The sequence below is a fragment of the Magallana gigas genome, chromosome 9 (assembly GCF_963853765.1).
Source record: "Magallana gigas chromosome 9, xbMagGiga1.1, whole genome shotgun sequence".
NCBI classification, from domain to species: Eukaryota; Metazoa; Mollusca; class Bivalvia; order Ostreida; family Ostreidae; genus Magallana; species Magallana gigas.
Window position 1 is genome coordinate 41,574,282 of NC_088861.1, and position 27,472 is coordinate 41,601,753.

At 34.0% G+C, this 27,472-nt stretch overlaps 2 protein-coding genes across 5 annotated transcripts in view; one reads left to right on the top strand and one right to left on the bottom strand.

Annotated features, from left to right (window-relative positions):
- Positions 1–17,875, top strand: part of LOC105340035 (BLOC-1-related complex subunit 5) — a 122,547-nt gene extending 104,672 nt beyond the window's left edge. The window contains exon 5 of the transcript XR_010709752.1: positions 17,865–17,875. The gene's annotated coding sequence lies outside the window, so the exon portion shown is untranslated. The remainder of the gene's footprint in view (positions 1–17,864) is intronic.
- Positions 2,323–27,472, bottom strand: part of LOC105340029 (uncharacterized) — a 47,050-nt gene continuing 21,900 nt past the window's right edge. For 2 of the 4 annotated variants that reach the window (XM_066072214.1, XM_066072215.1), the window contains exons 2-12: positions 18,772–19,390; positions 10,945–13,203; positions 9,540–10,367; positions 9,084–9,253; positions 8,030–8,072; positions 7,580–7,684; positions 6,769–6,942; positions 6,364–6,444; positions 6,097–6,168; positions 5,746–5,949; positions 2,323–4,429 (exon numbers count right to left, since the gene is read on the bottom strand). In XM_066072214.1, the coding sequence (XP_065928286.1) occupies positions 5,753–5,949; positions 6,097–6,168; positions 6,364–6,444; positions 6,769–6,942; positions 7,580–7,684; positions 8,030–8,072; positions 9,084–9,253; positions 9,540–10,367; positions 10,945–13,203; positions 18,772–19,354 (4,512 nt within the window). In that variant the 5' untranslated portion in view covers positions 19,355–19,390 and the 3' untranslated portion in view covers positions 2,323–4,429; positions 5,746–5,752. Of the gene's footprint in view, positions 4,430–5,745; positions 5,950–6,096; positions 6,169–6,363; positions 6,445–6,768; positions 6,943–7,579; positions 7,685–8,029; positions 8,073–9,083; positions 9,254–9,539; positions 10,368–10,944; positions 13,204–18,499; positions 19,391–27,472 lie in introns of those variants that run through there. The other 2 variants (XM_066072216.1, XM_034477900.2) reach the window with 2 other exon arrangements.

Below are 27,472 nucleotides of genomic sequence, written 5' to 3' on the forward strand. Positions count from 1 at the left end.
ATTTGGTACAAGGGAATTTGTCTGCAAACCGCTACCGGGAAAACCCGTCCCATGCTGAATGAAATAATACATATTCTCTCAGTTCTTAGATTTTCTTATGAAACTCAATCTGGTAAGCGGGTATGAAAGGGTGTTGGCTCGATCATCTGACTGTATGTTCTTGGTGATTAGAGTAGAAGACCGTCTACACTGTTCATAATGACCGAAACAGTTGCCCGCTGTTATAATGTTATAGGTGATTTTTTTATATTGGGGAATTTATTGACTAAAGAGGTCCAGGATCCAACTACTCAAAAAAATGTGCAGCAGCCCTGGGCATTGTTGTTGCTATTTGTAAGTATTTACCCACCATTTGTGACTTTGTATATTTTGTGTGATAGTGCATCCGTCGTGTGCAGTACGAACGGGTATAAGGGAATGTTGGCTTTAACAGGGTACAACGTATAAAGCTGAGGCGCACTCGCCGCACTGTGGTTCGTAGTATGTGAGTCGTATTCTCGTAGGTCCACCAAAAAAGTTTCACTGCAGGAACAACTTAAGTTTAAGTTTGTAAATGTTCAATATGCTATAAGGAAAATATCAGTACAATATAATACAGTATTCTCTGTAATTTGGATTATCATTGATTGAATTGTGTGTCCTCAGGGTTTCAGTATGTTTTGTTTAACGACGTTCAACACTTCACTACATATATTCTACATGTACCGGTACACTGATTTAGCTGTCATTTTCCATAAAATAGCATTATGTCACGTGTTCGGGTAAATGAAAAACCAAATGCGATAAATACTCTAAGTGAACTACACGTGTTTTCACTGCGCTTCAAGAAATTACCTGGTCGAAAACTGAGGGAGCTTTGCGTGTCAGGCACAAGGAATCAGGTGGTGAGAGGGATACGGGGGTTGTGGCTGGCGCTTTTTTTTCTCATTAAATATTTTTTTTTAATTTTATTACCTATAGAAAATCGAATTAACATTGGTGCGAGAGGGACCCGAGTCGCTCATTTAACCTATTGCGATGTTTTTGTCCGTCGGCGTGCGTTGTACGTCAACATTTGAACATTGTCAGCTTCTTCCCTGCAACAACTAGTCGTTTGCAAAAATTTAGATTATTGGGAGTCAAATATTGTATGTCATGTACAAATTTTGATTCCCTATAATCTAAATTTTTGTACATGACATTAGTATAATCTCAGCCATAAGGCGGCAACAGCTATTCCACAGTGTATTGTTTTTGTTATTGTCTCTATTTTGTCCAGATACAAGTTCTTATAGTTTTACTATAAAACCATTTATTAGCTTTTACAAACTTCTTCAGCATACATTTGAAACAAGATTATAAATATCCAAACATTGGGAAAAAATCAACAACAAAAGAAGAAAAAAAATTATATCGTACATTGTGTGTTAAACCGTTAAAAACCTCTGAGTCACATAAAAAAAAGAAACATATAGAAGTAAACTATAACGTGAGGGCAAAGTCTACATCGCAATCATGTCAAATTAATGTGCAATTTACGTTTTTCAATCTTTACAGAGAACATACCTTATGGGTCTATTTAGCAGGATTTTTTTTTTTAAAAAGAGTTCCTGCTAAATTGCAACATTGAAATAATATTTCCATGTAATGTCTAGTGAAGTCCAGCTTTTATTAAGGTATGATTATAATCATAGTTAGGGATATTTCAATATTGCTTTACTGTACAAACGGTGAGCAAGTTTAGAGCATAGACAACAAATACAGTAAGTAATGTACAAGACTGTGAGCATGGTCAAATGCAATCGAAACTTCTTATGCCTCTACAATGAGCGGAAAACAGTCTTGAATGCATTATGTCGGCATCCATGACCTCCCCCATTTTTTTTTTATCATACATGACTGTTAGCGTGGTCAAATGTAATCGAAACTTCTTAGGCCTCTACAATGAGCGGAAAACAGTCTTGAATGCATTATGTCGGCATCCATGACCGCCCCCATTTTTTTTATCATACATGTTGATGTATATATTTGGCAATGTACTTTATACAGAGACTAGAGCCTAGCTATACACGTGTTAAATACAATGATATAGCATCAACTATACTATAGAGAAGACATACAGTTGTCTAGCAAATAATTAAATACTCAAACTGATGGAATGCGACCCCATTTTGCATTTAATTCCAACATCTGGTTTATACATTTGAGGTGTTTTTCTGAGTTCCACCAGAAAAGCCCAAGAAGTTGTGCTTGACTTAAATGAAGGCATAAGCAATGTACACATACTTAACCAAACAAAGCAAAACATGTTTCATGAGCATCACAATAATAAATACATACACATAAGAATTTCATAATTTTTTTAATTAAAAAAAACCAAATAGGCACACAAATCCCATCTTTTCAATACAACTAGTTTGAATGTGTAGTTTATATACATCTTAAAAATTACAGAGATATTGCCCCTATATTATGACTAATGGTAGTTTATCCATAGGATTTATATGCATTTTACATGTATATTAATATTAAGCTTTATAATAACTCCAAAAACCGAAAATTTATAAGCATTTTGACAATCTTAAAATAAAGGAAAGGAATTGAACACAATCAGATTTAAAGTCAGACACTCCCATTTTTAAAAATTTTTTTCCTACCTCCACAATGTCAAGATTTCCACTAAGTAAATCCATATAATTATATTTTTATGTTATCTAATACTTTTTTAAAATTCAGATATAAAGTGCTCAACTGAAACTATACTCTGACTTTATTTATAAGTATTTAAATGCATTTGCATGCTATTTTAAGGAACATTCTAAATATTTTAGCTCCAAGAATAGCCTGGTAATGTACCTGAAATTTTTTAGAATTAACAGGTTAAAATGTTAATAAATAAGGAATAACATATCAAGAAAAATTATATAAAATTGAGGAACCTCTAATGTGTCTTAAAAAACCCCAAAAAACAAAAAAAATGTTATAGATATGACAAAAATTGTGTATCTAGTGTATTTGCATCTGTCATATTCATGGTTTTACATTTGATTGGTCTACTGTTACAGGCTATGATCAGTTTCTTTTTACATGTACAATGTCACCTAGGGTCTATACAAGTCTGATTTATGTATGTATCCGTACATTTTATGAGTTATCTTTTATGTACACTGGTTACATTATTTACATATACATAACAATCTAAACATAATTGGACATTACAGAATTTAATTACTTACTATAATGTACATGTACAAATGTTAGTTTACTAGAATATTTACATATGAAAAGTATTGTATTCTAAACTGCATAAGGCAACGGCTTGATGAATGTTTGTACTTTTAATGATAAACTAAAATGTACATACTAGGTCAGTTTATATTTACCTGTACATGTAAAGCTAATTCTAAACTACAAGTGAAAATATATGAAAATTTCGATGTCAACAGTCATTCTTCTCTTTGCTAGACTTTATCTTGATTTTTGATCTTTTTACGGAAGCTATCAATTACTGACTAGCAGACATCCTACAACCCTCACATACTCTCTTATGTTGTGTGGTAAACAAACTGTTCATCAAGTTCTTCACTATTACAAATATACATGAATATGTGCAAATGTTCTTACAGATACATGAATGTGTAATTCATGTGCATCTGTGGCTGTTGTAATCAAATCTCACACTTCCTAAAATTACACTCTGAACTGAATGGTGATTTTCATCCTCAATATATCTATGTGTATGATATATATCTACTATATGAAAGGTGTTCTTTATAGTAACGATGTATACAATGTCAAATAAAACCTATTATTTGGGATACTGATATTATTGGGTGGATTTGTGATTAAATCTGACTGATGGACAAAAACAACCAGCCCCCTGGTTTTTTAATCTTTAAAGCACCTGGTTGATTCATTCATGTTTATGTAAAATACACTAAGAAAATTTACAGCTTTAGTTAAAACTGAAATTATTTTGACTTACATGTATTATGTATTCAATATACAGAGTAAATATAATATGCAGACTTTAGCATGATTTTGTTCTTATCAAATCAAAAACTTGAAGCTATGCATAAAGCAAGCACAGTTGGACATTTTTACTGTAATGAATAGCTGAAATACAAGCCAAATTACCAATTCTTGTTTATGTAGAAACCAAACCACAAATTAGCCTTATAGAGAATTTCATAGAGATTTTCAAAATGTCTGTAATTCTTTTTATCACCTACACCTCCCACAACCTTAGTCTTTCAGTCATTTCTTGCTATCATTTACACTCCATCTGGAAGTCCTCCAAGTAATCTGATACTCCCGGCTATGTGAGCAATTCCTCGATCACCTGTATCTGTATACACACTGGTAGTCCATTGCCCCCTACTCACCACGGGGAGGTGGAAGAATGAACGAGCAGGATATTTTCATCTGGGATTCATAAAAGCAAGTTTAACTGAAAGGGACAAAAAAAAAAGGAAAATTTTAAGAATTGAAGGAAAAAAACACTTTAAAAATCAGTTTCAAGATTTTATGAGAGAGAGAGAGAGAGAGAGAGAGAGAGAGAGAGTGTGAGAACAAGATGCCCATGGGCCACATCGCTCACCTGAGGAACAAGTGGTAAGATAAAATCTGTTTAATGGAGTCATATTACAAACTATCTACCAATGGACAATGTAGTATAATACATATAGATCCTGAATAAACAAAAATCCATTTTTTTACCCTGGATTATCTTATGTTTATAATCAAGTCCCTTTTCTAACAGGATGATTTCATAGTCATATCACCTGTTGAGCATTGCAGTTCTCAACAAGATCCTAACAATTGTTTATATATGGGATATATAAACTTTCATCAAACTCTTAACCCCTTGTGAGGCCCAAGAATCGTCCAGGGGCGAAAGTCTAAACAATTTTAGAAGGATTCTAAAGAATCAGCAATATGTCAAAATGCTTGCATATAAGTAAAACCATTTATTATAACATTTCAGCTTTTGTGAATAATTAAAATATTTTCATTTGTAAAATTGGATCTTAAATGTGACCCCCAACCTACTCCTTAAGATTTTGCTTTGAAAGAATTGGAATCTACATTATCTAAGGTTGCTTTCGGTAAAGTTACAGCTTTTCTATGTAAAAGATTTTTACTCTTTTAATTCATATGTTTTATGTCCCCTCCCATTGTGGCCCAACCCTACCCCCAGGGGTCATGGTTTTCACAACTTTGAATACACACTACCTGAGGAAGCTTCCACACAAGTTTCAGCTTTCCTGGCCAAATGGTTCATGAGAAGAAGATTTTTTAAGATTTACACTATATTTCCTATGTAAAAGTTTGACCCCCCCCCCCATTGTGGCCCCACCGTACCCCCACAGGTCATGATTTTCACAACTTTAAATCTAAACTACCCAAGGATGCTTCCACATAAGTTTCAGCTTTCCTGGCCAAATGGTTCATGAGAAGAAGATTTTTGAAAAATTTTCAAAAATTTTCAATAATTTTTTATTATCATCCCTTAAAAAAGGCCTTGATCCTTAATTTTCACAACTTGGAATTCCCTTTACCTCAGGGTTCTTTGTGCAAAGTTTGGTTGCAATTGGCCCAGTTGTTCTGGAGAAGATGTCGAAAATGCGAAAAGTTTACAGACAGACAGACGGTTTACAGACAAAAATGTGATCAGAAAAGCTCACTTGAGCTTTCAGCTCAGGTGAGCTAAAAAAAAACCCAAAAAACAAAGACTGTTTCTTTTTGTATGCTCCCAATACTTACCAGGAACTTAAGCGAAGTAGGTTTTGACTGTGCCTTTGATGACCTCGCCACAGAGGGGGCACTTCCTCATGGCAGGGGCACAGTCCAGACAGCAGACTAGGTGACCACAGGGCAGGAAGGCAGCCGCCACATCCTTGTCACAGCAGATCTTACAGACCAGGGTCTCGGTCAGACCCAGGAACTCCTCCTGTAGGATCTGCCTCTCTGTACAAATCAAAAACACAACCGTGAAAGGTAGGAAAATGTACACTTGGTCTAGTAGAAAACAAATATTATTTACACTCAGATCACAATATATTTTGATCAACCACATTCTTTTCTAAGAACCAAATAGAAATTTAATGAACTAACCTTGCCGTTCTCTCTGATCATATCTATAGTCTCTTGATTCACCTTGGGCCACCAATCCACCTGTACGGTTTTCTGTAATAATAATCAAATGTGCAGTTAAAGGGGCGTAACCTAAAATTGTGCAAAACCCATGCTTCTTTTTTTCAGGCATAAAAACATGTGCATCATTTGAAAAACAAACTCATTTTTAAAAATGAATAGATAGATAGATAGATTGATCGATCGTCTATATAGAACAGAGAAAAAATAATTCCGATGGTGACAAACCTTGCAACATTATAACTCCATCTTCTGTGTTCTCCTCTGAAAGCCGGGGAGATTCTTCCACAGATGGGTTATCATCTGCCCCTGAATGTACAAGTACATGTAATTTTCCTGAAAATTTCTTTAAATGAAATATACATTTACTGAGAAGACAAACAAACAAATTTTAAATGTGGTCTCAGAATCTTTTTCAAAGATTTATTCTTTCAAATAAAGACTTAAATGTACTGGCCTCAATGTAATTTTCAAATTTTATTTACTGTGGAATTATTTTTATTCGTGTAGGTCAATGTTCGTGACTACCAAAATTTTTCTGGTTTGTGGGGACGGGGTTACCCACAAAAGCCACGAACATGTCCCCCACACATTTAAGACCTCATCTTGTCCACTAAAGTACAGTGTTTCTACCTGGAATAGTCAAAGATTGTTCTGTAGATGCGCTAGCCCTGTCTTCAGTATTTCCACCTGGAATGGTCAGAGGTTGTTCTGTGTGTACACCAGCTCTGTCTTCAGTGTTTTTGTCTAGCTCTTCAATGACGTCTAATAAGCCTGCAGCACTCATAGCCGGGGGGTGTCTTCTACCTGTAATCATAGAAAGGTAGAGCTATCCATTAGTTCTTTGACAAATCAACTTTTGAAAAAATGTTAAAAAAATATCTCACTATCCTTAATATTTTTAAACCCTTTCCAATGGAAATTAAAATTTGAAGATGGTTCAATATTTTGTGGCCTTAATTTCTTCTACCCCTCTCCATCATAAACAAAATCAGAGAGAGGGGGAGACCCAATATTTGACTGCCATATCTTAAACCATCTTTCTCATCTGTTGAAAATCAGAGGGGGTTAAATATTTTGCAGCCATATCATTTTGAACCCAGTGTTCAATATTTCGCAGTGAAATATCGAACCAAAGTTCATAATTATATCGCATTATATTTTCAATATTCCGCAGATTCAAAATATCTTATGACATCAGGTAAGAATATCACAAATCATCATGCTTTCTGTCAGTTTGTCACAGTTAATATATATATATATATTCAATACTCAACTAACAGTATGCAAAGGGTTTATATACATTAGTTAAAGCATATTCTGCCGATATAGAGCACTGCGAGTGTTTTGTAGGAAAATCTTAAGGGCACAGTAAGTAGGTATTGAACTCGCAACCCTCATGTGAGACAATGATCTATGCCTTCCTGTGATAAAATGATCTCACCAGGTCTGAGGCGCCTCCTCCACTGGTCCATGGCAGTCTGTATGATCTGGTTGGTGTAGCCCATCTCCCTCAGAGCCTCCGCTAGAGAGGTGTCCAAATCTCTCTCTACAATATCGCCAATTATTAGAGATATTTAGTGGTCATTCTATGCCCCCTTCCCCAACCCCCCAAACCAAAGTCTAATCTGAACCGTTGTTGTTGTTTCTCTCTTTTCTTTTCTGTTTATTAACATCTCTTCATGTCAGACAGTTATGAATATTGAAGAGAATAATAAAATTCTCATAAATGTTTAATACACCTGTGATACATATCTATTTCATAGTATATATAACAATTAGATACAGCATAGTAATTATTAGCTATAAAATGTAATTTTTAGTTTGCATATTATCTTGTTCACTTTTATCTAGATTAAGCATTATAAAAAGTAAAAGTAAAGTATGAACTTACCCTGGGGGGCCAATATTTGAAATGATGGTTCCAAGCCGGCCTCCTAGCAGAACACACAATCATGCATCAAGCATAAAGATATTATATACACAAATAGCTGGTGTTTTATTAGAAGCAAAAGAACTTTAAAAATCTCTGAGTAAAGCAGATTACTCCATCATATTCAACACAAATCTACTTAAAATTATATTATTATTTCTACCATCTTATTAACAACTTTTAATAATATAAAACAAGAGATATATATCAATTGATTTCTGCTTTTAATGAACTCAAGAGACACGTGTTTCATGTTGACAATCTCTCAGTTCTACATAACTCTTTACGTAGACCTGGGTTGAATTATTTTCAATGAGTGTATCCTCTCTCTCTTTCCCAAAGAGTCTCCTCTCTGTCTGTTTGTTTCTCAGTCTGATTGTGTCTCTCTGTCTCTCTCCCCATCTGTGATTCTCTCTTTCCTCTCTCACTAACAAAGATGCTCCCCCTTATCTTTATCTTTATCATTCTCTCTCTCTCTCTCTCTCTCTCTCTCTCTCTCTCTCTCTCTCTCTCTCTCTCTCTCCCAAGAATCTCCCTATATCCTCTCAGTCTGCCTGTGATTCTCAGTTTGTGTTTGTCAGTCTGTCTGTCAGATCTACAGTCTGTCTCTCTTTCTCCTCTTACTCCCAAAGAATCTCTCCTTATCTCTGTCTGTCTGTGTCTCATTTGCCTGTCTGCCTGTCTGTCTGTCTGTCTGTCTGTCTGTCTCTCTCTCTCTGAAGCAATCTGCCTGCATCCAGATTATCACATATTAAATGAGCTTCACCATTTCCATAACCAGATAAAAAAATTACTTAAATTCTAAGTTTTAATGACAGATATTCATCAAAGAAAATGAGTGCCTCATGTTTACAGCAGTGTTGTTAAATATAAATACTTTAAAGATTGGGAAGAATGTATAAACCACTACTGAGTCAGCATGCATGTTATTACTCTTCAACTACTTCCAGATTTTCATGATTTGTTTTTATAGACCACATAAGATTATATGAGGTCTGCATGCAGTGAGATTTACCTGTTCTTGGTGAATTCTCTGGATCCGGGCTACGTATCTATCTCCCTTGTTGTTCCGTAAGAACGCACACCGCGGGAACCACCGGGCATGCTCCGTCCATGGATCATCGGATCTGTCCCAGTTCCGAAGTCCTCCTCCACAGAAAAAGCAACGGGCATAGTCACCATATCCTGAAATGATGTACATGTAATTACAATATCATTAAAACTAGTTAAATTGATGTCTAAATTAGAGAATAGTTGATTAGCATAGCTCCCCAACAGTGAGTACCTGTGACATCTAAGAGATTAAGAAGAAACACTCAACCTGCTAAAATGAATTTGTCCTAAGAGTAATCAGGAAGAATTTTGACCAACATATGGCATATGGTAATAACTATACTAGTATGGCTCTCAAATGATAAATAAATTGTACAGTAGTTGAAAAGCACCCCGCCTAATCCTAGGTAACACTGACCTGCATAGAAGTATCCTGCCCGGGCCATGTCCCTGGGGGTCTGAGCCATGTGAGAGGGCCAGCCATCAAAGGAACTCAGTCTGTTGGAATAGACAGCATAGGCGGGGTACTTGGGCTTGTCAAAGTTAATCCCCAGGGGGTCCAGCTGGGCCAGTCTCTCTGCAGGTGTCTGGGAGGGGGGATTGGCACCACCTCTTGATGGTTCAGGAGGAACCGCTCTACCTTGTGAATTGCTGCCTGTACTTACAGAACTTTGTGGTGGACTAGCAGCAGTGTTTTCCCTACTTTGTGGCAGGCCTGTTGTGTTTGCCCCACTATTTGATGAGCCAGATGGCTTTGTCTTGCTCTGTGATGGCCCAGAGAGGTTTGCCCCACTTCCAGCTGACTGGCCGGGAAGAATGACACTTTCCTTCCTACGGGACTGTTGTGGGGTTTCATGTTGGCTTGCAGATGACTGAGGGCTAACACTAGTGGTCCTGCTGCTGCTGCTGCTGCTACCTATATCACGCGAGGCACTACTAAATGATGAGAGCGGTGCAGACTGAGGCTGAACTTCCTCAATCTGAAGACCACCAACAGCAGCTGCTTTTTGTGCAGTTTCTTCAGTGTTCTGTGATGTTGCAGGAGACTTGTTTCTTTCCTCAGAACTGATAGTAGATCTGGTATCTTCTGATTCTGCATCAGGTGGGACTTCTGTGATGACAAAACCACCTTTTGTAGCAGAGGCTGTTGCTTCATTTGATGGTCCTTTCTTCTTCTTTTTCCTATTTCTCTTCTTAGATTTACTTGGTTTTGTAGATAAAGATGTGCTTTCTTTGCTTTCTTCTTCTGAAAATACAAATGCGCTAATCAAAAATTCATACATTATTCAAAATTAAGATTTTTTCAGCAGAAAATACAAATGCCTAATTTCATAATAAAAATCCTGATTTAAAACTCAGAAATTCACAAGATATATGGCACGAGAAATTTGTACGGTAAAATATAATTTAAAAAGTCAGATCCATACATCTAAAACAGTTTCTTGGCTTTTTATCAAACAATGCATACAATTAACAGATAAATTCATCTTCATTGAAAATTTCAAATTAATTGTTATTTTAAAATGTATTAAAACCCATTCAGACATATGAACTTCATGCATTACATTTCTCATGAATCTAAAACGTTTATGTCTATAAATATAATTATATACAGATATATATTCTGCCCAATTTTTTTTTGGCCCCATTTGCCCTCATTTGCATTGTCAGCAAGCGAAACTAAGAGTAGGCTAACTCCAATTTTCATTTTCACACAAATGTGTCGGGGCTAATTCAAAACTAGGTCAAACCATCAGCTAGAGTAAATGAATGAAAATAACATGGGGCAAAAATAACCCTGGGTACACTTTATCAATGCTCACCTTGATCAAAATCCTGTTCTTCTTCTAACTCAGCCTGTTGACTTGTCTGTTCTGTTGAGTCACTCTGTCCACTGGCTCCCTCCTGTATTATTTCCTGTGGAGGTGAACCCTCAGTATTCCTCCAGAAATCTATTGCTCCTCCTTGGGCATGAATTGCAATATTTCTTGTCGATCTTCCATTGGCAATGTCACACTCTGGAGAAATTCTGCGGTGGATCTCATTGATGTTACTGCTTTCATCCCAGTCTCGATACTTTTGCCCACAACAAAAGCATTGGGTCTCTGTAGCTTGTCCTGTGTAATAAAACCCATCCCTGGCAAGCTGCACAGTGGACACTTTACAGTTTGAAGGGAATGAAGAGAATGTGCGTAAACGCATCCATTCCATATGCAATGTATCTGTCTCAGAAGCCTCCTCATTTTGCAAAGTTTCTTGAAAAAATGTTTCTAATCTGTTTGGAGTGTTTTGATCCACTGGAAATGAAAGTCTTGGTTGAAAACCAAATGACAATAAGTTGAAATAATGGTTAATAATCTTTGATATATCATTGTGGTCTTTCTTTTCAATCTTAGTAAAATTTTGGAAAAACATTGTCATCAGCCATCTGAGTGATCCTTGCCTGGTAGTTTGGTGAAATTTCTTTTTAGACATTTTTTCCTTGTAGAGTGTTGAATAAATACGCTTGGTAAGTAATTTTCTGAGTTCATATTTTTCCGTTTTAATTGGATGTTTGACCTGGTATGTTATATTTTTCATATCATCAGCGAAACTTTCCTTTTCTGTAGAGAAGGTAGAAGCAGTTTCAAAATCGTAACACTTCCTACATACTGGCATCATTTGATTTTCTGAACATGAAACAGGAATAACTGTTACTTCACAATCCCTCAATTGCAGATCCTCCTTCTCTTCAGAAGAGGCTGAACTTTGGATCATGAACTTTTTCTGATTCCGAACGTCACATGACAATTGTAGCATTCTCAATATATGTTTCAGAGCCAACTGAAACCTTTCAAATCTATTCTTTTTTTCTGTATGCAGAATCTTGAGAGAATCTGCATCCATTTTGTATGGCAGGACTAGTGTGGTTATGGGTGATAAAATAACTGGTGTTTTAAGCTGGGTGAAAAAAGTTACAGGGCTTACTTGATGGAAGTGTAAGATCTGAATTAAAGAAAAATACAAATTTTTGGCAGCTTCTTCAATGCAGGTCTTTATTATGTAAACATAAAACTGATCCCTTCTATTTAATGCTACTTCCATGCCTGTATCACAAACAACTGACTCCGAGAAAATATTAAATTGCAATAACAATACTGGAGTTGAGGTATTATCCAACACAAACTTCAAGCCTTCAGAAGACCAAGCAACAGGTGATGCTTCGATTTTATCTTCATAATCTGCAGAACACTTGCTATTCAAGTCGATAAAGTCTTCTTTAACAATGGAGGGGGGGTGATTCTGAACAGAGCTACAGTCCGATGAATCAGAACTGTTCAGGAAAGAAGAGGATGTTTCAGTGTTTGGTAAACTTGACCTTGTTATAAAGTAAGAAAATATGTGACCTGTTGTTGGATGTATATCCGAGTTTTGTTGATTGAATTCCTTAGTTAGCAATCCAGAATGTTTAGTTTCTTTTTTGTGCCACATCTCTCCTTTTGATTTTTCAGAGTTGCTTAGGGATTCTGAACATGTTTCTTGTTTTTTTTCGTTTGTTGCTAAGGTGTCACAAAACATGGCACAATAACCATTGCTTTGAGAATTTACTAAATGAACCGTTCTTTTGGAAGAATTACTTAATTCTAAAACACAGCAACCTGAATCCTGGTTTGTGGTATTTTCTTCCACATATTTCTCCATTGTATAATCCATTTCATCATCTGTTGTATCCATATCTAAAATGCTGCTTTCATCATCAAGCAAATCACTATACTGTCCTAAGATGTCATTGGCTTTGTCAGACTGTGAATGAAGTGAACTTATGGAGGATCTGTGGAGGGTTCTAGATGTAGAATATAAATGTGCATCTTCTGACAAGTGACAGAATGAATTTTTATAAGCTTGATAAAAGCTCTGATTACTACCAGTATATGGTGATGCTGACACACATAAAGCACTTATATTTTCCTCCTTCAAGTCTGTCTGCATTATACATCTTATAATCCTCACTCTTTTTTTGAATACACTAAAGACAGATGTGACAGCCCTCTTTAAGCGATTTTTCCTTTTGACTGCAAGATCTTCCTGCATACCTACAAAGTCTGAAAGAAAGTTTCCACTTGTTAGTTTTTGGTTTTTTTTTGTAAATTATAAAACTTTTGGCTAAGGCTATACTTAATAGTAAGGCTATACTTAAAGCTATACACGCTATAATTTACGTCAATTTTGAATGACAGTGAAAACGCATGTGTTTGTCTACTTATAAAAGTTATCCTTAATCTGTAAATTACAATGGTGAATTCCATCTCGTTACAAAGATATAGATTTTTGATTGTTTATTTTACTGCCAGGAAAATATACCTTCCCATGAATATTGATGAAGGAAGAGCGAAACCGACCTCATTGCGCATGTCCGCGGAGAACTAGGTGGTCGTTATTGTTTGCCTAATTGAATATCCAACTTGATTTTTAATATGCTTAACAGTTGTTAATTTGAAATACATACATGTATAATGAGTAAAATACGTTTGTCATTCACGATACCCTTACATCTGCATTAACACTTATAGGATCTATAAATAGCACATAGGGGAAAACACAGGTCTACGTCATTTTTTTGAAGGAAGTATTCATTTCTTCTCAGCTTGTATTTTTTTTTTTTTTTTGTACTCGTATATCGGACAAATTTATGCTTTACTGAAATATCCTTTCCTTTGTGAAACTATCACAATTATGAAGATGTTGACCCTTCACCAGTTTTGGTATGATAGACTAAATTTAGCTCTCGATATCACGTGATAGATCAATATTCACGAGGAGGCATTACTTTCCTGGCAGGAAAATAAATATTTTTTGTTGTTTAATATTTGATATATTTGTTACGTGATCGAATTGAGCATTATAATTAACAGCATAAAGGTAACTTTTATTAGTAATCAAACACATACATTTTCCCCGTTATTCAAAATTGACGCAAATTATAGCGTGTATAGCTTTAATACAAGGAGATTTTGTATTAGATCAATTGATTATATTTAAAATGGTAACTCCCTCCATATTTTGACAATAGTTCTGAAATGACCTTGACCTAAAAACACAAATTAAAATCAAAGCAAAATTCATATATCCAAAATTATTCTCTATAAAGTATAAGCCATGCAGATAGGGCTAAGAGGAAAGAGCATATGTTCCAAACATGGACTTTAAGGAGGCTGATCAACCAGATCCACCTAATATTTAACATCATATTTAAATGTACAATTTGTTTAGGCTTAGCTATATAGCCTAACCTTTATTTTGTGAAAAAATGATCTATTTTAGATTAGAAATTTTGGAACATTGTATTTTCCTTTATTTCTATAATTTATAGAACTCTTCTCCTAAAGGAGATCAATACAGCCTAAAATTTGCCATGACCATCAAGCCCTCTTGAAACGAGGTGTAATATGACCTTTACCTCTGAACAAACAAGATATCTGTGAGCCAATGCTCACTAGTGATACCCCCGCTCTGATGTGAATATGCAAAATAAGCAAAGTCGACATTTAACAGAAAGCTGGCATCCGATTGGTACAGAAATATATCCCACAATATGGCATGCCTAAACAAATAGTGTCTTAAAATTTCAAGCATCTCCGATAAATAGCTGCTGAGAAATCTTTGACGAAAATTTGTTTGAAAATTTTGGCAAAAAATAAACAGTCATTATTTAACAGAAGATGACATCCGATTGATAAAAAAATAAATCCCACGATATGGCATGCCTTAACAAACACTGTGTAAAAATTTCAAGCATTTCCCATAAATAGCTGCTGAGAAATCTTGGACGAAAATTTGTTTGAAAATTTGGGCTAAAAATAAACAGTCGTCATTTAACAGGAAGTTGACGCCCGATTGGTACAGAAATATATCCCACGATATGGCATGCCTATACAAATATTGTGTAAAAATTTCGAACATATGTGATAAACAGTTGCTGAGAAATCTTTGACGAAAATTTGTTTGAAAATTATTGCAAAAAATATACAAAGTACTCATTAAACAGGAAGTTGACGTCTGATTGGTACAAAAATACATCCTACGATATAGCATGCCTTAACAAAGACTGTGTAAAAATTTCAAGCATCTGTGATAAACAGTTGCTGAGAATTCTTTGACGGAAATTTGTTTGAAAATTTTGGCTAAAAATAAACAAAGTCGTCATTTAACAGGAAGTTGATGTCTGATTGGTACAAAAATATATCCCACGATATGGCATGCCTATACAAATACTGTGTAAAAATTTCAAGCATCTGCGATAAACAGTTGCTGAGAAATCTTTGACGAAAATTTGTTTGAAAATTATTGCAAAAAATGAACAAAGTACTAATTAAACAGGAAGTTGACGTCTGATTGGTACAAAAATACATCCCACGATATAGCATGCCTTAACAAAGACTGTGTAAAAATTTCAAGCATCTGTGATAAACAGTTGCTGAAAATTCTTTGACGGAAATTTGTTTGAAAATTTTGGCTAAAAATAAACAAAGTCGTCATTTAACAGGAAGTTGATGTCTGATTGGTACAAAAATATATCCCACAATATGGCATGCCTATACAAATACTGTGTAAAAATTTCAAGCATCTGCGATAAACAGTTGCTGAGAAATCTTTGACGAAAATTTGTTTGAAAATTTTGGTTAAAAAATAAGCAAAGTCGTCATTTAACAGGAAGTTGACGTCCGATTGGTACAAAAATATATCCCACGATATGGCATGCCTATACAAACACTGTGTTAAAATTTCAAGCATCTGCGATAAATAGTTGCTGAGATAAATGCGTCAGAAATTTTTGTTACGGACGGACAGACAGACGGAAAGACAGACGGACGGACGGACGGACAGACAGACAGACACACAAGGGTAAAACAGTATACCCCTCTCCTTCGGAGCGGGGGTATAAAAACTTAATGTTTTTCACAAATGTTCCAAGATGGAAATAATGCATTGCCCAACATGTACTTGGGCCTGAAAAAAAAAGTGTTTAGGGTAACCTGGCCTACATACTGTGGAATCATTTGATTTCATGGTGGCTCAATTTTCAAAGTTAGAAATATTCAAAGTAAATAAAAATAATTATTTTTTGGGCAAACGAAAAAACAAACCGAAGTGCATCACAGGAATTCTTAGAAAAGGAAACCGTTTGGTTTCGTCCCCCGAATGATTGGGGTTATTCAACCCGCATGCTATGCATCGATTGTAAAGAAAGCAGGCTTTGGAAATAATAGCGAACAAAACGTACACATGTTTATTTGTAATTTTTCTGACTATTTCGACCTTTATTTATTGCGATGTCAAAGTCGTAATACAACCATACCCGTCTCGTCGTCAGGGGTGAAATTTAATATGAGGCGAAATAACGTGGTACCCTTTTATGTCGTTTGTTTGTTAGCAAATTTTGTACATATTTTTCTTCATTGAAATTTGGCTTAATTGACTGAAAAAAACTACTGCAATGTCTATTATTATACAGATACTAAGGATAACCATCGTTTAAAAGCGTGCATAAAATTTGATATAAAATCGGACCAAGCAGCTTTAATAAATAAGGGTCATGAAGTCTGATTTCCTTTTGCAGGTGTTTAAGATAATTAATACACGAAATTACATCCCGACGAACCTATAAAATTTAAGCAATCAACGAAAATTGACCCCAACAAATTTTAATGATTCCACAGTAAATACCAATTTTAGATGTCTGTTTTTATCAAATTGGGATTTTCATTCGTTTTTAGATATGACACAAACAAACTTTCTTAGGATTTTATATTTTATATATGCCCACTTGCAAAAAATATAATAAAATGAAAAAGAAAATATCTCCTTACCTAATTTTTTCATCAGTGTTATCCTAAACACACATTTTTTTTTAGGCCTTGATTAGAAATAGAAAATTCAAATTACATTGAAACAACAGGTACCAGTAGAATGCAAAACGAAATAGAAACGAAACAAATTCTACTCAAACAAAATGAAACATACCGAAATGAAACGAAACATACCGAAACGAAATCAAATCATTTAAAATAAAACCAAACCTACAGAAACAAAATGAATAATGAGCTTGTGTTAACACACAATGAAAGATAGAAATAGTTTCATTACTTTCATTGTTTAATTACTTTCATAATTTGATAACTCCCCCCCCCCCCACACACACACACAGAGACACACACAGTGGGTTTCAACTTTCAAGGCTAATGTTTTTCTGATGTATAAGTATCAAAAATAAAATTTTCAGAATGAAAGAGTGTAAATCAACCTTATAATTGTGTCTACAGTCAAATAAAACTTTAAGTATGGTAGGTAGCATCTCTCGATACCCTGTGAAAATGAAATTTGTCTCCCCTTTACTGTGGTCTCTATAGTTCACTGGGATAATTTAATTAGGCAGTCTGACAGTTAGCAATTACTGTTTGCCGTAAATTAAAAAATGAAAGTTCATGTGACAACTCAGTTTATCTTGGCCGAGGACCAGTAACAATTTACAATATCACTTCTCTAAAAATTACTAGTCCTCTGCTTTTATTTTACTGTTTATAAAAGTGTAAGATCTGACATACTTGGTTTTAGACAATAGCAAAACAAGAATTGCCTGGTTCTAAAGTCTGATTTTGTGTTTACAAGTGTAATTACAAATGGATTGTATTAAAAAATAACCAAAAGTGAAACTAGAACTTGATGTTTATATTTAGTTGAAGTCTAAATACTTTGTACTTTGCATAGAAATGGGCAAAAACTTTTGAAGTGTATATCCACAAATAAGCACGTCTAGAAATGAACAAACATAACTCGTTACTTCTAAAATATTAGTATCACTTTAACATATACATGTTAAGTACATGTAATATGTTTTGAAATTGAAATGCATGGTCACATATACAATGTGTATATCAATTTACTTGATTTCAATTTGCTCGATTTATTTCATCTCGTTTCTGTAGGTTTTGTTTCGTTTCAATTTGATTTTGTTTCAGTAAGTTTCGTTTCGGTAGACTTCTATTTGTTTCTATTTCGTTTGCACTTTACAGGTACCCTTGATACAACATCAATGATACAAGGTAGGCAAAATTTTGAACGTATTCACTTTTTTTAAAATTTGGCTTTTCAGTATACCCAATTTTTTGGGGGGCAGTCCTATGAATCATTTTCTTTGGTCATATAATATAAGGCAAAATATGATGAATGAAAATTGCAGTAATGCTGGTTTAAATGTTTAATTAAATCTACCACTGTATACTGTGCAGTATGCGTGAACGGTTGAATGAAACAGGCTCATGTAATTTATACTGAAGGACAGATCTTTGTTGTTTAAAAAGTACTGTGAAAAAATTGAGCCACACAATTTTTTTGATATACCTGGAAACTATATCTCCAATATGGAAAAAACCCAAAATGATATCATATTTGTTCCATTGTGAAAGTAAGCTAATTCAGAAAATGATATCAATAAGATCCAAAAGTTTGAAAAGGAAACAAATTCAACAGAATGGTCCTCAACATCCATGATCTCCTTGTTCTTATGAGATTTTTCACTAGATGCAAAGGAATGCTATTAAAAAACTGGGTCAGTTTGACTGCCTTTCCTCTAAAATACTGTAAAAGGATTCAAAGAAAGCTGAATTGCATACATCTTAATTGGATCACATCTTGCTTCAAGCGTTCATCCTCCATCTCCCAGCAGTTTTTCACAAGGTTACAAATATTGTGCACTTCTTCATATCGGAAATTCTCTTGTATGTGATTGCACTGTTGACGATATGGCATGAGCTTAGGAAGGCAACGTCTATCAAATGTCCTGCATAAGTTTTTCAACTTTCTCCATAGCTTCTTAAACTCTCGTTTCGGAATCATACGCTTCTCTTCAAATAAATACATCTCTTGTATCAATGTTAGTATTTCATTGACATCTTTTGGAGACACAATACTTGTATCATATGGCACGAAATAATTGTTGAGGTTTGGTTTGTTTTGATAGAACTGAAGTATTTTGCATAATGATGACAAAGTTGTATGTTCCGTCACATTGCAATGCTCTTCTACTTCATTTAACTTTAATTTGAGTCTCGTCCTTAGAAGTTCTTCCAGTTCAAACTGTGTTATGTGTCTGTTAATCTCCCAGCATATGACCTTAGGCAGAACTACACATATTGCTTTACTCAAAATACAAAAATTCTTTGTATGTCCATCAGCATCATAGATTGGTCTGGCCATGTTGATGTCTGTGATCAACTGCTCATTGACCCAAACCTGTAATTAAACAAAATTTTTTTATTGCTGTAATTAAACAAAATTTTTTTATTGCTGTAATTAAACAAAATTTCTAAGCAAAATTCATAAGTATGAAAGTTTTCTTGATGCAAATCAAAGTCCAAAAAAATGCATTTTCTCAGAGAAAATTAAATGATTGATAGATACATGAAACAATTACTGTTACTGTACGTGGTTTCATCAATATTCGTTGAATTCTACTTTTTGTGAATTTTGTTGTTATATTTATTTATCTACAAAATTAAATGATCATTGAAGTGCAATTTCTACTTACGCTTTGTATTGATAGGATCACGGACGACAAATTTATGTATTCCGAAACTGTGACTTTCACTTTATGTTTGAAAATTGATACCCCACAAATATGAATGAAACCACAGTACATGATATATATACCAGTATTTCAAACAAGAGGCCAGAAGGCCTTAACGGTCACCTGAGTACCATAGCCCATACATAAACTTGTCGAGTAGTCTCATATATATGCATTAATTTTCATTCTGGAGTAGAAAAATTATAATATTATAAGGCCACATAAAATCAATGTTTAGATTCTCATCCTGATTTGCCAAAAAAATGGGGCAGGTGGGCAGATTTATTATTATTATTTTTTTTTTTTTAAACTCCTTTTTCACCATTCATGTTCTAAAAAAAACAACTGCTCTATTCTTTTAAATTGTTAATGCTAATATGAGTACACAAACCCACTTTTAATCTTTTAATTCCATTTTATTTCAACTTAACTGTTAATGCATGAAGACATTAGTATCCTTACGATAACAAAACATGACTGGAATCAAACGGTACGTCTCACAACACTATTTTTACGAAGGTTCATGTCAAAACATGGCTGAGGCAAAATAATTTCCGAACTCCCCTTCGTTTTTACGGGTTTTCCGCCAGCGACAGGGACTGTATTTTTTATGAAGTGAAAATCAACATGTAAAATGCCTAGTTTTCCCACTTTTGTAAAAATACGAGGTCACTTGAATTTTTTATGCCAGTTGTTTCGTTGGGGGGGGGGGGGGGGGGGGGTTGGAGGAAAGGCTCAGACAAGATTTTCAACCACATGTGTAGCTTTTGATGTAAACAAACTCTTGTGCCTTTGTGGATGGCTGTGTGTTTTTTGCTACTATATTGTTTAGGAACTATTGTTTTAAAAAAGTTGTAAAGATGGATTTTCCCAGAAGTTTGTTTTAAACTCACTACCCGTGTCTAAAGTTGTGTAATTTTGGTAAGAATGTATACTTAAATGTATCGTGTATAATACGCACCCCCAAAAGTTGACCAAAAAACAGCAGGTCTTATGTATAATACGCATCCAAAAAAAGGCGAAATCAACAGCCGCCATTTCTCCCAAAACTATCGATATTTCAAGATAATTTTATAATCCATGCGCAATTTCTTTAATTTTGTGATCCGAACATAGCACAGACGATGAAAATTTACGGCCACCATTTTTCAAAATAACTATCGATGTTTAATAATAATTTTATAACCCAAGCATAATTACTGTAATTTCGTGATCGGAACATGCCCGAGTGATATTAGAGTCAAAGTTCTTACAATTTTACTTAAAAAGGATGGCATGATTTACATGGGCGGTATCAATTATCATATGACATTTCGTAAAGAGTTTCTTATACAACAGCGGAGAAGTTGAAGATCATCATACGTAGAGAAGAATGGCAACCAAGCTTAGTGCTTAAAAGAAATAATGTTTGCAGATATTAACCAAAACAACATCAAAAGAAATGATTTAATTCATTTATTATAGTCAAACTCTTTGATTGTTGTTAAATAAACATTGTAAAGAAACGTATGTATGTCGTATATCGTCATCATCAACTCGTACAAATGATTGATGTATTTTAAGCAGTGTCTATGTAAAGCAATAACGTTTAACTGCATAACTGGACACGAAGTAATCAAGTTTAATAAAATCAGAATAATTGCTAATCTTCATGCACTTGAAAACGCCCTGTGAAGTCCGACACAAGACAGGTGCATGCTTTTGACACCGGAAATTGTTAAACAAACATTGACCACGCGCCGAGTCAACAGGTGGCTACTTACATAATGGCGAATTTAAGGTGGCTCTATACACCCACAGTTTATTTCAATTTTTAATAGATGACCGCAAAACATATACTTATCAAATATTAAAATGATGATAGGGATACTATAGGTATTTTAAAAGAGTTTTTTAATGTTTTTTCGTGTTTTTGTAAAATATTTTTGAAAAAGATAGCTATTAACAAAATGAGAGAATTTTTTTTGTCTTCTGATGGATATTTCCTTCGAACAAAAAAAAAAAAAATAACACTTCTTAACATTCAAAAATGTTATTATTGCAATTTTTTTAGCATTTCCCCAAAACATAATTTTTCATATTTTCTTACTCTGTTGTCAAATCATCTAAAAAATTTGCTTGATGTTATAAGAAAATGTATTTTAATAAATGTGACATTAAAATTTGAATGAAAATCATTGCAAATAAACAAAAAAAAATATTTTTAATTTTATTTGGTATGAAAGTTCCTCAGGTAAGGGTTATTGTTCCCAAGTCCCAAGGCCCAAACACCTTGGGGACTTTTCATTTTTGAGTTGAAGAAAATTTCCTAAATATAATGTTGGAATGATAAATACATACATATTTCGTTATAGGTCTGTATAAGTGAATATACTGGCTTTCATGCAAAACTGAGTCAAATAAAGAAAGGGGAAAATCAAATAGGCTAATAGGATTTAATATATGTATCCCAACCTGAGAGAAATTCAAAGTCACCCTCCCATCCCCTTAAGGTGGTAAGGAACATCTGTCGATATTTAAAATGTGCATAGAGTATATTATAATTGAAATACTTTCACCGGTTTAGAGTTTTCTTTCACAGTATTCAACCAAAAAATACGTTCTATAAAATTTTGAAAAAGTAAAAACTTTATTGTTCTCAACAAAATCGAACTCATGACCTACAGGTTTGTAGTGAATCCACTAACCCACTGCGCTACGGTGTAACATATCGATGATGGGAAAGAAACTATTTAAAAAATTATACTTGATTTTATTGTTTATTTCGATAAATAATACCACACAACATGAAGGTGTCACATACCACATTACTTGTAGGTAATGAATTTTCCAATTATCAATTAAATCTATTCATTTAACAAATTTTTCAAAAGAGCGGTCCCCTTACAATTCGCCTCTGTTTTAATCAGCCAGTACTGGAATTGCATGACTCCAGATTTACTTTTTTGCATACTGCGTCATCAAAAAGTGATGTATAGAGCAACCTTAAAATTGTTTGATGCAAGAAATAGTTTTGAGAGAGGATAAATATTTCAATACATGGAAATAAAACCAAGAATAAGGTATTTCTGATACAGTAAATTTAGTATACATTCCAACAACTTGCATAACAAGCTGTATTGGCATTCACTACTCTAGTATCAAGAATCACGGCTTGAAAAAATGGGGTAAAATTTTAGTTCTATTTACAACATGTACCCCCCACTTTTGATCAACTTTTGGCTGAAAAAAAGTGCATGTTATACATGCGACCATATGGTAGTAAAAATTAATAGTGGTGTGCAACCGGTAATCCATATATTTAGGCAGCCATTAAAATGTTTTGAATTTTTGTGTACTGAGCCCGATTTTTTTCCAAGTTTTTTTTTCAAAATAAAATTAAATGCATCAGGGCAGGTAATTTTCAGAGGGGCGGGCAGGGATGAGAATCTAAAAATTAATTTTATGTGGCCTAATGACGACCAACTCCCTGCCTGAAATCTTTCAAAGAGGACTATGCAACCTATAATTTTGGCGAAAAACTTACAGATCATAATAGAGTGCATGACCTGATACTGAAAAGGTAAAAGCTAGGCTTCCGATAGAAAATAATTTTCCCATATTTGTTAACTTTCAAGATAGGTTTTATGTATACAGTATATTTGTTTTCATAGATAAACTAATAAAAGGTGGCTAGTATAGTCATACATGTTTTATGGGTTTTTTTTTTTTTTTTTTTTTAAACAACCTCCCATCCCCATCCCCAGGGACAGAGAGAAACTCTCCCTGTGGGCATTAAAACAACAACAAAAACCCAGCATACTAAGCTATATTGTGTTATTCACTTCTGTTCTAGGTTTTCACCAATGTGAATGTGTTTGGAATATTTTCTTTATTGTTGCTAAGTATGTAATAAATCCAGAGGTGCTCGACTTAGTTCACGAGACTTCCCCGAGATTTGTTCAGTTCCTGTGAAATTTCGAGCGGAAGTCTAAGTGTTCAGATAATATTCTCAAAAAACATAAGTACTGGTCGATTTTCATATCAAAACCTACTTTGATTTATGTTAATACATGAAAATCTATTCAAGATATATGTCTTCTTTCATCATCTAGCCGTTATTTTAACTACAAAATGATATTCAGAACAGAGTTATCGCTCATGTTCCACCGCTTTAAACATGGTTGAAACTAAAACATTGGGTTGCTTGATAAAATCATAGCCATGTTTTATGCTTTTGGTGTGCAATACCATGCATTTTGAAAAAAGAATAGGTGTCTGTTTTGTATAAAAACTTAGTATGTCGAGCCATCAAGGATCATTCTGCATAAAATAGTATAGTCTGTTTCACTATTGATGCTATTACTAGGTCAGACGCAGATCAATAATTACTCCTTAGGATAGATTCGCTACTAAGCATGTTAATTGTTGCAACAGCAGAAAAAATATATATTTTCTATTGTCATATTCATTCTAGAACTCATTTTATCTCCAATTAATGAAGATGAATTTAATCACTAAATATCTAAATTTTATTTTTGACTACAAGTACCTAGATATTAGGAAATGGTCTATTAACATGAGGTACAAGTTTTACTGTGAAACTGAAGGGGTCAAATAAAACCACATGATCTAGATTTAAATGACAATAGCATTCGGAGGGGTGTTATGAATATTCAACCTTCATCTGTTCATTGACATTGCATTACCATCCAGTATTTATACCATTTTACATGTACTGCTTATCAGTGATTTTGGTTAGCCAATTATTACTTTATTATAAAAAGGTCTATTTGTTTATTTCAAAAGTTCAAAAACTGTTTTTGTTTCAAATGATAAATATCCTTGCATAACTCTTTTGATCATACAACTTCTTACCGTAATTAGATCATATTCAATGATTAATTACCGGGTACTAAATATGAAGAAGCAAAGGAAGATAACTCCATTAATTAACTATTACACATCCCCCCTTTGAAATAACTAGGTAGAATAAAATAATAAGACAAATATATCCCCCCCAATTCCAGCCATAACCCTTGCCTTACATGTAGGTGACATGAAATATTAATAAAGATGATAGCTTGATGTTTTTTTCTAAATATGCAGTCAGTTTTTGGGAGTTGATTTTAATCAACTCTCCTACACAGTTTCTCCGGCAAACTGAAATTGCAAAAGGTGTTTGGACCTAAGCACAAATCATTACAATGGAGAAGACTAAGGTCTTGAAAAAATAAGCGATAAATTCGCTGTAATGTATGCTGAACCATTGTTTTTCGAAGAAACTTATTACAAATACCTTGAAAATAGTCAGATTTTAAATAGTACGAACAATTTGGATATTTTTTGTAGTCGAATGTATTCCTACACCATAGTATTCATCCAGACGCTCGGCTGTCTCCGTAAATCTCCAACAAGCAGATAGTCTCTCTTGCTTGTCCGAGATTAACAGAGACAGCCGATCATCTGGTTTAACAAGATAAGAGTTTGATAATGCTTGGATCCATACAATTTTCAGAAATATTTTGATTACTCACATGATTTGTATGGGGTTTTCTCAATTTTTTGGTCGGAAGTCCGAGAATTTATATTATAAAAATGTGCGTAATTCAAACACATATTAAAAACTACTTGCCATACAAAATAACATATCATTGATTTTATAGTTAATTATAAAAAATAAAATCAACTCCCGTTAGTACTACAGTACTTTTTATTCTGTGTCAGCTAGTAGACGTTTTTTATAGACATTTTATATACATTAACACTAAATGACCATTTTGGCCACACCCTGTATTAAGAACCCCTACCCTAAAATGTACACTATATGAGCATTTTGGCCCCATCCTAGATTTAAATCCCTAAATTAGGAGACATAAAATTTAAAATTTTGATAGATGGCTTTATTTTCTTTCTTTAAATGCAGTCAGTTTTTATTCATTTGTTAGTTAAAGGGTACCTGCAGTGCCGGTCAATTTTTGATATAATGGAGATCTATGTGTAAAAACATCATCCTGAAAATTTTACAGCGATCGCATAAGTAGTTTTCGAGATATTTGGGGAAAACCCGATTTCACACCTGAACGAGTTTTGAATCAAGCCGATTTGGCGCGAGATGAACTGTGACGTCACGGGGTCAACGCCGCTGCATGAGAAACAGGAATATCGTATGAAAACTGCTCGTTTTCTTGCATTGTTTTATCGATATATGAACATTTTTTCTGTTGTTTTATTTCCTTATCAACCCTGGATGACTAATTATACTGTTGTTTGAGTTTAACCCGTATTTTATCGAACAAAAATGCCGAATTCGGACAATTGTTTGCTTCATAAATTTCATCAAATGTGTAACACATTTTACATATAAATGCACACCATATGTAGCAAAATGACAATTAATCAAAGCATTATCGTTATAAGAAACATATTTTGTTAATATTGTCATTCTTTCGATTGATTTCTCAGTGACATTATTAACTGATTAATAATATTGATAATATATAATGATATTTCGTAAAAGGTAACTCGGGGTCTATTTCTCGTAGAAGGCATAAAATTACAAATGATGTCGCCCGATTATTCAATAATATTGACATCGGACCAATAACAATCAAAATAGTATGCATTCTTTCACAAACAAACACGGGATTATAAACGGATCAAGGCGAAAGTCCAAGATGGGTGCATGATTAAGTCTGTCTCGTATTCTTTTAAAAATACGATAATGGAATTTAATTTTACATTTATTTACATCCTTTGTCAAAATGTCCAGTTTATTTAGATTTCATAATGATTCGTTGTCAGTATTACAATTTAAGCTATACGAAGTTATAAAGCGTTTAATTGCTGACCATAGCCCTCGAAAGAAAGTTGCACTTTATTAAATAAGAAATTATAAATCCGAAATAATTACTTATTCACATAGAAAAGGTTTCAATTGCTGAATTGTAAATTTGGTCATTATTTAAGTGATTAGATAAGTAACAATAAAGGCATTTACTTCGAACATTAGTTTTACTATTTAATAGTATCATGCATGATTCTTTAATCACTGATTGACGGACTATACACATGTTTTAGCTGACGAATGCTTGATTTTACACAGTCTAATTTATTTTTTTGTTTTATCTTTTAACAATTGAGTAGCTAATTATACACAAATCAATTTACCAGTCTAGAGGTGTGAAACCCTCTCTTTGTTCACCAGACTCATGTACCTTGTGTATACATACCCCAGCTACACGTAGCAGTGGCTTCGTTAGTTTACCTGTTTACCTGTGTCATTATCTCGGATCACTCGTGTGTGAAAGGATATTATGTAATCAAAAAATGAATAATAAACATAAATTTGCCCATGTAAGCGTTTTAAGATATCGTATTCCTCGGTAAAAAGGCGACGAGAATAACACATTTTAAAATCCTTTAAAAAGAAATCTGATTGTAATAAAATAATAACGGATACAAATTTCTAGATCTACAATACTTAAAATAACAATATACGTCAAAACATCAGACCTATATCAATCATTTTGGCTGAAAAATCGAATTTAATTTGTATAGCTTTGTAAGGAAATTTCCCTCATGTTGACCTCGTGACGTCACTTCCGCTGAAGCCTCGTTATCGCCTAATTCTGTTTTCTCTTGATTAGATTTCCCAAAGCAGGTAAAAATAGCCACTTTGAAGAGGCGTAACTCCGTTATTTTTGCACCGATTTCGATGCGGTTTTTTGCATTAAATTTTGGTAAATAAACTCTTTAACATATGTTTC